The sequence below is a fragment of the Anastrepha ludens genome, chromosome 6 (genome assembly GCF_028408465.1).
Source record: "Anastrepha ludens isolate Willacy chromosome 6, idAnaLude1.1, whole genome shotgun sequence".
NCBI lineage: Eukaryota > Metazoa > Arthropoda > Insecta > Diptera > Tephritidae > Anastrepha > Anastrepha ludens.
The window spans coordinates 35,277,245-35,291,142 of NC_071502.1; the positions used below are offsets into that span (position 1 = coordinate 35,277,245).

The 13,898-nt window shown below is 35.9% G+C and overlaps 1 protein-coding gene across 3 annotated transcripts in view; it reads right to left on the minus strand.

The window, feature by feature from the left end:
• LOC128866268 (solute carrier family 28 member 3) overlaps positions 1-7,473 on the minus strand; it is a 31,857-nt gene extending 24,384 nt beyond the window's left edge. Inside the window, exon 1 of one of the 3 annotated variants that reach the window (XM_054106857.1) lies at positions 7,294-7,473. Coding sequence is in view for 1 of the 3 variants with exons in the window: in XM_054106855.1 (XP_053962830.1) it covers positions 6,882-6,887 (6 nt within the window). In the remaining 2 variants the exon portion in view is untranslated. Of the gene's footprint in view, positions 1-6,881 lie in introns of all 3 variants that reach the window. The other 2 variants (XM_054106856.1, XM_054106855.1) reach the window with 2 other exon arrangements.
• Positions 7,474-13,898: the final 6,425 nt, after the last annotated feature.

Here is a 13,898-nt window from a genome sequence, read left to right on the forward strand (position 1 = left end):
AGGTTCGCTTGCACTTGTATGGAAATACTCAGAATTTTTTGAAAAACTATTTTCATCGTATCTACTAACATTTGCTTTAGCCGCACTATCAATAATTGGTAAAAAAATTTTAAGCTCTCTGCTTCATCTTTAAATGAAATTTCTATTATAACATTGAGGTATACGAAAGATATTAGAGAAACTTATAATTAGGGGAAAAAATAAGTTAGTGCTGTCACATTTTTCAAAAAAAGTAAAATATTAAGATATGGGTATCAAACAATACGTGCCTATAAGAATTTAATAGAGTTGCCGTCTTTCTCCAATAAGTGTAATCAAATAAGACAGACACATGAATTATTACAATGTGGGTATCACACAAAATCTTTTTCAGCCGTTTCGATGCTGGCATTTTTCTGAGCAGAGTTTCCAACTTGCTTAAAAATTGAAAAAATAGAAAAAACGAGTGATGTTCCAAATCGAAATGACATTTGCAAAGGGAAAGGAAAGCAAACATTATGAACTTGATGCGGTCATACAGTTATCCATGCGAGTTGCCGACTGTTTGTTGTTGATTATACAATTAACAAATTTGTATTAATTTTTTACTATTTGCTTCTCTTTTAGGGGAAGCTGCAATCCAGGCACTCGAACAAATCAGAAATAGTCTCACCATCTTGAGTGATAGCCATAAAGTTTTAAAGGATTCTGGCCCATAGGAGAGCAGGCAGCCGAAATGGGCATCCCTTACAATATATACTGCCATAAGTGTAATCAACCGGAGAAACAGGAAACTTTCTTCCACTTCCTCTGTGAATTCTCGCCCTATCGAATGGAAGGGGAGGGTGTTCACCTTTGGCAAGCCGCTTTTTGAAATCCTTGAAGAGCTGGTCGGCATAAACAACCTTAAAAGGTTTCTCAATGGCACCCAGTTTGTGTCATGAAGAAATAATTATAAAACTTGTTGGTAGCGACGATGGGAATAAAATGGTGCGGAAGCACTAATTGGATTCTTGGTGAATCACTACTTCAACCACCCTCTACTATTTGCCTCTGTTTTACTTTGCTAGGAAATAAGGTACCAAAATGTTCTGGGTGTATTTCGATCTTAAACTTGGAACACAACACAAATTCAGTTCGCAATTGCTTTTACAATTTCCTTGAGGAATCGAAAAGTGTGTATTTTTGCATTTCAATCAACTAGAAAAATATTACATTTTCAATTCCTTTCAAAGGCTTTAAAAAAAGGAAATAAAAAATATAATTGCTTGTAATGAATTAAAAAAAAAATACTGCGGAAGAATTAAAAAATATAATTCCTCGTAATAGATTAGTTCCTTTAAATAACTTTATATAATTGCCTGTAATGGATTCAAAGAAAATTACTGTTAAAATTACTGCTAAGGCATGGTAAAAGTAATATACTCCTTTCCAGTGGACTGAATGAATATATTACTAATTACAACTAATATACAACAATTGATAATTAATTACAATGCAATTACATTTACCCAGCACTCCATATTTTGAATGGGAAATAATACTTTTGGCTTTGTTCCAGTTCGGTTTAGTTTGATCTTATTTTTAAAAATATTTAAAAAAATATATAATAATGGTTCCAAAAAAAAAAAAAATGTCAGGTAAATTCGCTTAACGTTTTACAACTCATGACTATTATTGTGTTTTAATACTTCATTAATAATAAAGTGACCCAATCTGTTCACCCTGAACTCCAATATTTTGATATACTATTTTTCGTTTTTACAAAAAATGCAACATTTCTTAAACGGTAAATTAGTTTAACGGTCATTGAAAATTATTTCTTCCCTTGCCTTAATATTTCAATGAGTCAAATCGCCACTGTTGAGTTTCACCATTCACCATTTACTTCCTTGCAAATTGTTGAAATAAAATCGGTCGGATTATAGATTATCGCAAAATCGAATATTACGTGTGCGTTCTGTACATATAGTACTTTGCAGGAAGGAGATAGTAGTTACTGGAAGTCGTAAATCATTTTCGCCTTAAAAAAGTCGTATTCGGATACACTATTTTTCTGTAGTAATTACACTGTGCAGTAGCCAAAAACGGACAAGAATGCGGCACAGCAATTATGAAAGAAGAAGAGCTTAAAAATATTGCACCACCTTCCGTTTTGTACCTAAACATCACATTTTTTCCAACAATGCATTGAAGTTTTCCTAAATTGGTCCCACTTTGAGCTAAATTATTTAAAAGACACTGAATCAAAACTATATTTACCTTAATATTGTCTATATAGGTTTATAATACAATTTAATGGCGCATATTTTAAACCTTATAATGGCAATAATTTTAAACCTTATTTTTAAAAACCTGCAACATATGAAGTTTGTAGGGTCAATGAAGGCTTAAAATGTTCCACGAAAATATTTCCGGGAAAATTGCATTACAGGTCTCCTCAGACGAAAACCAAAGTACACCATTAATCCTTTACTGCATATGAGGACATATATGGTATTGCAGTTTTCATTCAATTTTATTTCCAAATTAAGTAATAAAAATAATTCAAACTATTCCCATCCTCAAATATATTTAGCAATAATAAAACGCAAAAAAATTGTCTATGATTTTATTTATGGCACTTCAAAATAACCTCACTTTTGTGCAAGTGGGTGAAAAACTAGAATGGAAGTGTGCGTGATTCATTTTCAAGGAACCATAACAGAGTAAAATTTAAGTACTTTTTGGCAAAAAAAATATATATATATTTTCGTGGAGAAAGATAGGGTCGATATTATCTTTCTCGACGGGTAATAATTCTTTCGTTTTTCAACTGTTTACTTTACAACTAGTTTTTATATATAGCTCGATAAAAAAAAAAACAAAATATAATTGTTTTCATTAATTTTCTTCTAATATGTCTTATTGATAATTAAATATAGCAATTTCCACAGTGAAACGATGTTTTCTACGCTTTATTAACTCTTTCAGTAAAGGGTTAATTTGTTTCTAATAATTTAAATGGTAAATTTAGTTTTATAAGAGTTTTTTCCAAGAATTTAGAATAACTTGAGACCTAAATAAGAAAACTTCTAAGAAATAAAACTTTTTTGGACAAAGTAATAATTTGATAAAGGGTCATCAGATTATAGGTACTTTCTCCAATAGAGTTTTTTGACATATCACAAATGACTACTGTCAAACCAAATACATAATTTTTTCTAGTATTCCTTGCTATGATGGCCAGACTTACGCCTCAAAAACGTTTACAAATCCTACAATTGTACAATGAAAATCAACGCTCTGTGAAAAGTGGTCACCCCGCGCTTCGGTCAACTAATGATATTCAGCGATGAGTCCACTTTCGACTTAATGGCGGCGTCAATAAGCAAAATTGCCTTATTTGGGCTGAATAGCTCTCCGCAGCCATTCAAGAACTGCCATTACATCCATTGGAAACAACCGTTTGGTGCGGCCTATGGGCTGGAGCAATCATCGGACCATATTTCTTCAAAGACGAGGCTGGCGCCAATGTAATAATGTTTGGCGAATACAATTGTATTTATATAATTATATAATTAGCGCGTACACCCTTTTTGGGTGTTTGGTCGAGCTCCTCCTCCTATTTGTGGCGTGCGTCTTGATGTTGTTCCACAAATAGAGGAACCTACAGTTTCAAGCCGACTCCGGTGTGCCTGAAATTGAAGCCCGTGATCTCTACAACATTGGTTCAAACAAGTCGGCACTACTTGCCATACAGCTCGTGAAACAATGGATTTACTGCGTCGTCGTTTCGGTGTGCAATTTATCTCTCGTCTCGGATCAGTGGATTGGCCACCAGATCGTGTTATATCATACCTTTGGACTTTTATTTGCGGGGGTATGAAAAGTTTAAATGCTTTGTGGATAAACCAACTTCGATTGAGGCATTGGAAGCCAACACTACTAAAGTTATTTACGAGACACCGACCGAAGTCCTCCAGCGAGTCATTCAAAATTAGTAAATTGCGGCGCAGTTATGGCGAACATTTGAATCGGATTATTTTAAAAAAATAAATGCCATGAAAGGTTCTATACAAAACTAATAAAGATTGCCTACTCAATTTGAATTTTCGTTGTTTTATTTCAATTTTAAATCCGATATCTCTTAATTGATCACCCTTTACATATGTAGTTTTAATTTTTGTATTGGGTGCAAAACTGTAAAACTTGAATTTATAGTAGTTACACTATTTTGTTTTTATGATAGTTGTACAGACCGATAAGTGTTGTGTTTTATTAGTTTAGTATGGATGAGATATAAATCAATTAAAAACCAAAATTAAGTTAGCAAAATTATTGTTTTTTTTTTATTAGTGCGCCAGGATTGCTTGTATAATTTGATTAATTTTTGCTTTTATTGTAAGAGCAGAAATGGGTATAGCTGGCATAAAATTTATGATTTCTAAAGAACATGGAATGTATTCCATAGAGGCATGACCGCTGAATGTAATTTATCATTTAAAGACATTTACGGTTAAACTTATTGTATACTTTTCTATATGACACTTTTGACACTTTCACAATCGCTCTAGAAGCGATAAATACTACATTGTTTCCAATGGAAGTAATTTCTTGCATAGATACTGGCATGAAAAATCGCATAACGGTATAGCTTTTACTTTGTCTGGAACAGCCATTACATAAAATGTGAAGTTCAGCTCACTTCGCTCCGTGGAGAGTGTAAAGCCATTTATTTCATTTCATGAAGATATGATGCTCAATTTCTGCCAAGATTTCCAGCGGGAAGGAGCTGCCACTGTTAAAAAAGGATATGAGTGAAAAAGGCACTACATAGGCCACCCTGTAGATGGATAATCAAATTTCTTAAATTTTTTTTCCTTATTCACTCCGCTTGGAAGCATAGTTTTTGTGTTCTGTGTGATTAGAGGTCAGACATGTTTCACTTCCATACAACAGTAGTTACTTCACACATGAGCTGAATATTCGCAGTTTAGAGCGCCTGGATATTTGCAAACTCGCCCATATTGTGTGCATTCCCACGAACGCCGCTTTGCTTTGTTTAGCCTGCAATTGACATCTTCAACTCCTCCGCCGCTTTCGACAAATTCCACCGGGCGCCCACCAACCATTTTATGTCTTGCTCACTGTGGTTGACTCTTATAGTCTTCGTCTTGGGGATGTTGACCTCCAGTGCGACAGTGCGTGCCAGTGTGACTATTCTGTCCGCCCTCGCTTGCATGTCAGTGAGTTTTTGGGGATGTTGAACCCCAGTGCGACAGTGCGTGCCAGTGTGACTATTTTGTCCGCCCTCGCTTGCATGTCAGTGAGTTTTTGAGAGAGGAGGTAGATGCCATCGTCGAAGTCCAGGTCGTCAAGCTGTCCGGTGAAACTCCATAAGATGCCTCTTTTGTGCAGGGTTAATTGGTTTATGACGTCGTCTAGGACGATGTCGAAGAGTAGGGGCGACAGGAGACAACCTTACTTTACGCCTGCGTTGGTAGTGAATGGTGAAGTTCAGCTATTGAATGTGGAATAAATTTATTAACGTAATCGCTTCAGAACTTTGATACTTTATTAGAACCTTTCAACCCTTGTTCTTCAACATAATACCCCTGCAATTTTAAATGGATTAAGAATCGACCATTTAAAATAAATAAATCGAATTATTTCCTCTTTTTTGCACACAAAATTTCACTTAGAGCAACATATTTTTTGGTTTTTTACAAACCAGAAATGTTTTCAAGAGTTTATTTTTGCTGTGTCGCTGGCGTTTTCAAAATGTCTAAGAAGCTGGCTTTAACTTGGCAGTTTTGCAAAGACAATAGCAATATATACACACGTTTTTACACAAATATATTTATACGTCTCGTCACTGTTTATGCATTTTTCAAGACAATAAATTTGGCAAATGATGAGACGTTAATAACCGACGTTTAAAAGTGATTCGCGAAAGAAAGCAAAACCTAATGACAAAAGAGTGTGCAAATGGGAGAAATCAATTTTAATTGGGAGATTTTTTAAATGTTATTTGAAATGTTTTTATAATCTACGCTTCACTCAAATGTAAACCCAAGCAAATCGAAGTCAGAGCAAGCGGCTGCTTAAAAGCGAATTGTCTTTATAACTGTGTGGACGGCTAAGTTACATAAATAATTATTCTCTTTTTTGGCAGCTAATACGTATTTTAAATTGTTTTCAGAGCACTGCCTTCTGTACGCCTAAGGGAAGACTTTTTTGCAATTGTTACGTCACGAAGTTACCCTTGCCAAGGTGTTTATAGTGTTATATATAAATACATAATTGGCGCATACACCCCTTTTGGCTGAGCTCCTCCTCCTATTTGTGGCGTGCGTCTTAATGTTGTTTCACATTTTCAAGCCGACCCCGAACGGCAGATATTTTTATGAGGAGATTTTTCATGGCAAAAATACACTCGGAGGCTGCCATTGCTTGCCGAGGGGCGACTGCTATTAGAAAAATGTTTTTCTTAATTTTGGTGTTTCACTGAGATTCGAACCTACGTTCTCTCTGAATTCCGAATGGTAGTCACGCACCAACCAATTCGGCTACGGCAGCCGTGTATAGTTTATAGTGTTAGTTTCTGGTAATTAATTCAAAAAGGGGGCATCTTTTAGAGTTGGGACCTTTATGAATTTTTTTTGTTCATTAAATTTTTTTTTGTTTATTTTAATTATTATTCCACAGTTAAGAAAGGAGGAACACTAGCTGTCAGGGCTTACTGCTCAATTTTTGAAATTATTTCTGTACACGTCAAGACGTTGACAGTTGAACAAATACCACAGATTCCCCCTATTCGAACACAATAGGTATAACGCAGCATTTAGAACACACTGATATTGAAAAGCGTATTTGTAAAATTTTGGTCTTTTCGAAATTGCATATTAATTTGTATTTACCTCCATTTCATTCAAAAGCAATAAAAGTTCCCAATGCAAATGACTACAATGCGTGGCTTTCGAACTTTTTCAGGACTTTTTTTATTTAAAAACTTCACGTAACTTTGTCGTTCTTTCGCTTTTCATAAGTATTGACTTTCGATTCTTTACACTAAGCTCATTCATGTATCCATGCATCCAGAATAAGTTGAAGAATATGTAGAACTTCTTCACAAAAATATTTGCACATTCAGCGTAGGTGTTGCGATTAATTTAAATAAAAAACAATGACCTTTTGAAACGTACGCGCGTCGATTGAAAACACAAATAAAAGACGTAAAGTACTTTCGAAAATGCGCTTAAACAAATCTCACCTTCGGAGGAATATTTCGCGTATAATTTGTTGCTAGTCACTTGCTTTTAAATTACTTACTAAACTTCACGCTACGGTACTTATACCGTCGTACCTATGCACATGCACGTTCGTGCATCTAAAGACAATTGATGTGAACAAGTGTTTAATTCTCGCTTCTCATATTGGGTTCGTTTGCTTAATTTGAGCATTCACGGGTTTTCGTATTTATGCCGAATTTGGCACAACCACTCGGCTCAGCTCTGCGTTCTCACTAACCACTTTGATCGCTTTTAACTGGCTTATTTTATACGAGAAGCGAATTTTAACTGATTACAGTGAGGCGGCATGTTTCACATTGGCAGTGTGTGTTTGTATATAATATTTTGTTTATGAGTAATGATTCAATTATTAAGATTGTTGGCAAGATCGTATTTTTGAGTTAATAATATTTATTTTCTCTCAACAAACCCTTTTGATTTATATTAGGTTGAGATGAGAAATTATCCACTTGAATTCCAAGTAATATATCTCCAATGGGTAGCAAATGCAAGCATCTATTTTTATTTTATTTTATATTATAGTAATATAATATTAATTATTTTCTGGTTTTATTCAATACTTGAATTATTTAGATTAAAAATTAATTGTATGAGCTTTTTTAATTTAAATATTAAATCATCTTTCATACATTCTGTCAAAAAAGTACCGGGAATTGTTCAATAAAACGCAAAATAATTGTTTAATCATCAAAACTTATTTTGTCGCCTACAAAATAGGCTTCATTCGAAGTAATTCCCATCTGCCAACGATTAGTCCAGTCATCAAAGCAACTTTTAAACGCGTTTGAAAATATCTTCTTCAGCTCCTTCAGCGAAGTCTCCTTAATGGCCTCTATCGACTCGAAGCGACGTCCGCGGGTGGCAATTTAAGTTTTGGGAAAAGGAAAAAGTTACAGAGGGCTAAATCTGGTGAATACGGTGGTTGTTCGGTGATACGAGTATTTGTCGAGTTTTAGGTAAAAAAGTGTTCACAATATGAGCCTTGTGAGACGGTGCGTTATCATGGTGCAAGATCCATGAGTTTTCTTTCCACAAATTGTGCCAGTTCCAACATACATTCTCTCTCAAACGTCGCATAACTTCCAAATAATATTCTCTATTTACCATTTAGCGTAGAACCATTTGGAACGAATTTCGAGTGCACAAACACCTTGATAATCAAAGAAAACGAGTAGCATGCCTTTCACTTTTATTTTATTACGTTAAAATTAGTATTTTAGAAGTGCTTTTGATCGCCTTATCTTGATCTCATATTTACGAGAGGTGTTAAAAAAAAGGTGAATTTTAATTTTTCTCAAAAAATATTTATTTATTCATCATAATTCATCCATAATTAATTAAAGTTTCGTGAAATGCGCGCTTATTTCTGGATATTCTTAAAACATTTATCATTAAAAGTTTAAACATTAAAAACATAAATTAATAATAAAAATAGAGGAAATTTAATTGGTCTTATAATTTTGTTGTGTGGTGTTTATTACTATAAAGTCAGGTTGGTAATATGGGATGCTAGTCATCCTCGACGATAACATTTCAAGATCGGTGCGCAAAGTATCATACTAGAGAAAAGTATATAAATTTTTTTAAAATAACACAAATCCTCCTGTACTATGTACAAGGTGGCGTAAATTTAATAATTTTTGTTTTTGTATAATTTTTTTACTAAATAAAAAATAATAATTTTAAGCGACAGAAATCTTTATGCTCTCCTTTACGCGCTCCACTGCGTGTCTGTGTGTTTAAATAAAATAAATAATTGGCGCGTAAACTTCTGTTAGGTGTTTAGTCGAGCTCCTCCTCCTATTTCTGGTGTGCGTCTCGATGTTGTTCGACAAATTTGATTGACGTACGGCACCATTTGCGAAAATTATAAGTCTTCCGGTAGGGTAATTAACTTTGTGCCACCTTGCTGAACCAAGTCATGATAAGGACGCAAATATGGCTTGAAGACCACGGCCTGGAACTCGCCAAACATAAAATTGAAGTCATCCTTATGATACGAGGTCACATGCCACTCGAGATCAGCATGCAAATAGGCGACACCAAAAAGTAGTAAAATACTTAGGTATTCAACTTGACTGCAGGCTTACTTTCTTGGCCCAGATACGACATGCGGCTACCAAAGCAGCAAAGGTCACTGGTATGCTAAGTAGATTATTGGCAAACATCGGTGGGCCAACACAGAGTAAAAGAAAGCTAATTATGGCGGACACAAGCTCAATTCTCCTGTACGCAAGCGAAGTATGGGGAATTGTGCTAAATTGCAAAGCCAAGCGTAAAGCACTGGAGGCTGTGCAACGAACAGCGGTACTCAGAGTTGCTTCAGTCTACCGCACTGTCTCAGGCGCTGCAATTTTCATGATCAGCGGTCACATACCCATCGACCTCATGGCCCGGGAATGGATGCGGGGGACTCCAAGAAGAAACCCGTCATCACTAGCTTCCCAGAACGGAGACGCCAAACCATGCTGCGGTGGCAAAGCCGATGGGAAACTGAACCGAGTGGCAGATGGACGGCGAAACTTACTCCATCAATTGACAAATGGGTCCAAAGAAACTTCGGAGAAGTGAACTACTTCTTAACTCAGCTCCTCTCGGGCCACGTATACTTCCGGAGTTACCTATACCGAATGGGCAAGGTAACCGATTCCAAGTGCATATACTGCGAAGCACCGAGCGATGACGCTGAACACACGTTTTTTAGTTGTGACAGATGGCTCGCAGAAAGAAATGCTCTGAGGGAGCAAATTGGCAACATCGCACCGAGCAACATAATAAGCAAAATGCTCGAACGCGGGGACAACTGGAACGCGGTAAAGAATCAGAATCATGTTTTATTTTAAGTATATGAATATACAGAAAATAACAGTAAATAAGAACAGCACTAGCTCAAGGCCATCAGCTGGTTTTACAATAAACTAGGATTAATTACAATATTTGGTAGTCTTATATTTAAAATAAGGAATATATGTGTAATATAAGTAAATAAAATATTTCTAGGTATAGGCATATTAAATTAAATGAGCTATGTTACACAGTTCAAGAAAGTTAGATATAGTATTTACATTTGATAATGTTGTATTAACTAGAAGTTGTGAAGGGAGAGCTGTGCCAAAAATCCTTCGCCTGATATTGGTAAACTGGGTGCATTCGTCTAGGATATGCTTTACTGATGTTCTAGATGACCCACAAAAACAGCAGGATGCATCTCCAGAGTTTAACAAGTAACTGTGAGTTATCTGCGTGTGACCTAAACGAAGTCGTGAGAACAACAAAATGTCTGTATGTTTAGATTCCGGTGGATAGGTAGGCATTACCCTGAAGGGATTAATTGTCGCGTAATGATGAAAGTACTCATTCCATTTCAATAGAGCCTTGTTATGTAAGTACTGCTTTATTAGACGTTTTAAGTCAGCTTTTTCCAGAACGTCAAAATGCAGAGCCGGTTCCTTATGAACACTTTTCGCGACATAATCAGCGAACTCATTGCCTTTGATTCCGCAGTGACCTGGTATCCACATCAATTTAATTTTGTTTGTTTGCTTGACAAGTAAATCTCGAACATGAGTTACTACAGCACTGTTATTGCTAAAATTTCTTACGGCATCGATGGCAGATTGACTGTCGGTACAAATGCAAAATTTCCCTTTCTTTTTGGAGGCTATTAGAGCGGCTTGATATATAGCAAAGATCTCACTACTAAATGTCGAGCAGTGATTGTGCAGCAAACCTTTTCTCAGAACTTGTAGATCCTCAGATATAACCGCGAAAGAGGTTGAGAAGCTAGTTTTAGAGCCATCGGTAAATATGAATTTGAAAGATTTTTGATTTAATTCTCGTTTGTGCTGAAGGAATATTTGTCGGTAGATAAGACCACAAGTGTTTTCCTTTCGATAATCTTGAAAGCAATTAACAAATGACGAGTTCGAAAGAAGCCACGGTGGGCACTTACTGCGGATTTGACGAGTAGGTTTAAAATGGATACTCATTTTTCTGGCCCAGACAACCACATGATATAACGCCGACAGCCTCTTTGGAAAACATTTTCTATTTGCTGCATTGATTGTGATTTTATAGAGGTGATCATTATTGCAGGATAACACTTTGTATATAAGGCCAGCAGTCATATATTCCACCCGCTCACTTAAACTAGGAAGTCCGGATTCAGCCAAGATGTTACAAATAGGAGTAGTGGGGAAGGCACGTAGGCTTCTACGCACAGCAGCATGATATGGAGCACACAGAAGGTTTAAGTTGCTTTTGGCACAGCTTCCATAAATTGGTAAAGCATAGTCAATTACAGATAAAAGTAGTGATTTAACAATGTAACAAAGTGTAGAAATATGTACAAAGGATTTTTTTGATGAAAAGTATTTTACAATGCTAAGACGATTAATTAATTTATTTCTAATGTAACTGCAATGAAATTTAAAAGTGTATTTACAGTCAAAGAAAATTCCTAATATTTTTAAATGGCTAACGTTACTTATAGGTATATTATGGTGACTTAGTTTTACACCCGAACAGCACTTCCTCCGACAAATATGTAGGATATTGGATTTTTCGCATGATATAATCGCTCCAGATTCGAGCGACCATACAGCAATGTCCTCAAGGATTTTGTTAAAGATGGTTCTAACCGACACTAAATTATCGAGTTTAGTAAATATTAAAACATCATCCGCGTAAATACAATGTCCGATATTGTGCTTATCTATGATCTTACCTATTTCGTCAAACGCGATAACAAATAAAACTACCGAAAGAGGCGAACCTTGAGGAATCCCGTTTTCTAAGTTGTATCTGTCGGAAAAAGAGCCGTTTATCTTAACCATAAATCTTCGGTTTGTTAGGAAGCTTCTTACAAAGTTGTATGTTTTAGGACCAACCACCCATTTCCTTAGTTGCCTTAGAACAATGTGTATCCCGATGCGATCGAAGGCTTTTTCGAAGTCAAGGGAAAGTGCTGTAATATGTTTCTTATTAGACAGGGCACATGAAGAGAAATGGTCGAAAGATAAAAGTGCATCGATAGTACTATGTCCTTTTTTAAAGGCAACCTGACTGGGATTTAAAAATTTATGTTTGGACGCAAACCACATTAGTCGGTTAGCAACTATTTTCTCTAAAATCTTGCTGGTGCATGGCAATAAGGAAATCGGGCGAAAGTTGGACGGCTTATCTGCTGATTTGTTATGCTTAGGAATAGGTGATACACAAGCAAATTTCCAACTTTGAGGTATGATACCAGAAGTGAAAATGGAGTTGTATAGTTTTAATAACCTAGTCTTAATATAATCAGGTAGATTTTTAAGCATGGAGTAACTAATGCAGTCATAACCAGGAGTGGAGCCTCTGGCCTGCTTAACAAAATGATCAAACTCTTGGATGGTGATAGAATTGTCAATCTCTCTTGCAGAGCGAGTGAGATTTTGTGGTGCACAATATATTTCATTTAAAATTCTGGATTTTTGTGCAACAAAGTCGTGAGAAAAATTTGTGTTATCTGAGTACTCAGACCAATGTTTAGCGAAAGAATTTCCAATTTCTTTGGGGCAAGAAATGAGCTTGTTATTTATAACAAGTTGTGGGACAGTAAAATTGCTATAAGACCCCGACAGCTTTTTGATACTTTTCCATATTTGTTTTGGAGAGGACGACGGATTGATATTGCTAGAGATGCTAATAAAGCATTCTTTTTTTGCCCTTTTTGCAAAAAGTTTAAACTTCGCATTTGCTGCCTTATATAAAATAAGGTTTTGGTTGGAGCGTATGCGTTTAAAATTATACCATGCATTTTGCTTTATTGTACGTAACTCGGCAAGATCCTTGCTCCACCAGGGGACACATTTTTTTTGAAAGAAGGGACGGGATTGAGGAATGGATGACGTTGCTGCGCTGAGGATAATCTTTTTAATAGAACTAGCTTCCTTATTGATATTACTACTAAAAGGGTGGATTTGACTTTGTTCGTGGCACTGAAACCTGTATTTTGCCCAATCTGCTTTATCGGTTTTAAATCTTGGTATGTGGCCGGTCTTACTTCTCCTTCCACAATTTAAGTGGAAAACAATTGGATAGTGGTCACTACCACAGAGACTATCTAGAATTCTCCAAGAAAGGAGTGGGTAAATGCTAGTGGAGGATATCGTAACATCAACATGCGTGAATGAATTATGTGTGGAAAAGTGTGTCGGGGATTTATCGTTTAAGACAATTAAATCTTGAGTGAAAATTAGATCTGCAATTGCTTTACCCCTCTTGTTTTGCATGGAAGAGCCCCAAAGTGGACTCCAGGCATTGACATCTCCACAAAGAATAAGTGGATGAGGTAGTGAAGTCAAAATTGATTTAAACTCGCCAATATCGAAATCTTTACCAGGTGGAAAATAAACAGATATCACCGTTAAGGTTATATTGGTCTTAATTTCAAAAGCAATAATGTTTAAATTTGTTTGAATAGCGATTCTTTTATGCCAAATACCTTTTTTAATAAGGATACCAGTCCCGTGTTTATTCGTGTTACTTGTGTTATGGAAATAGGCAGTGTAAGGCGAAGGAGGAGAGGGATTAATGGAAACTGCAAGGTGGGTTTCTTGTAAAGCTACAAGATCGGGTTTAAAA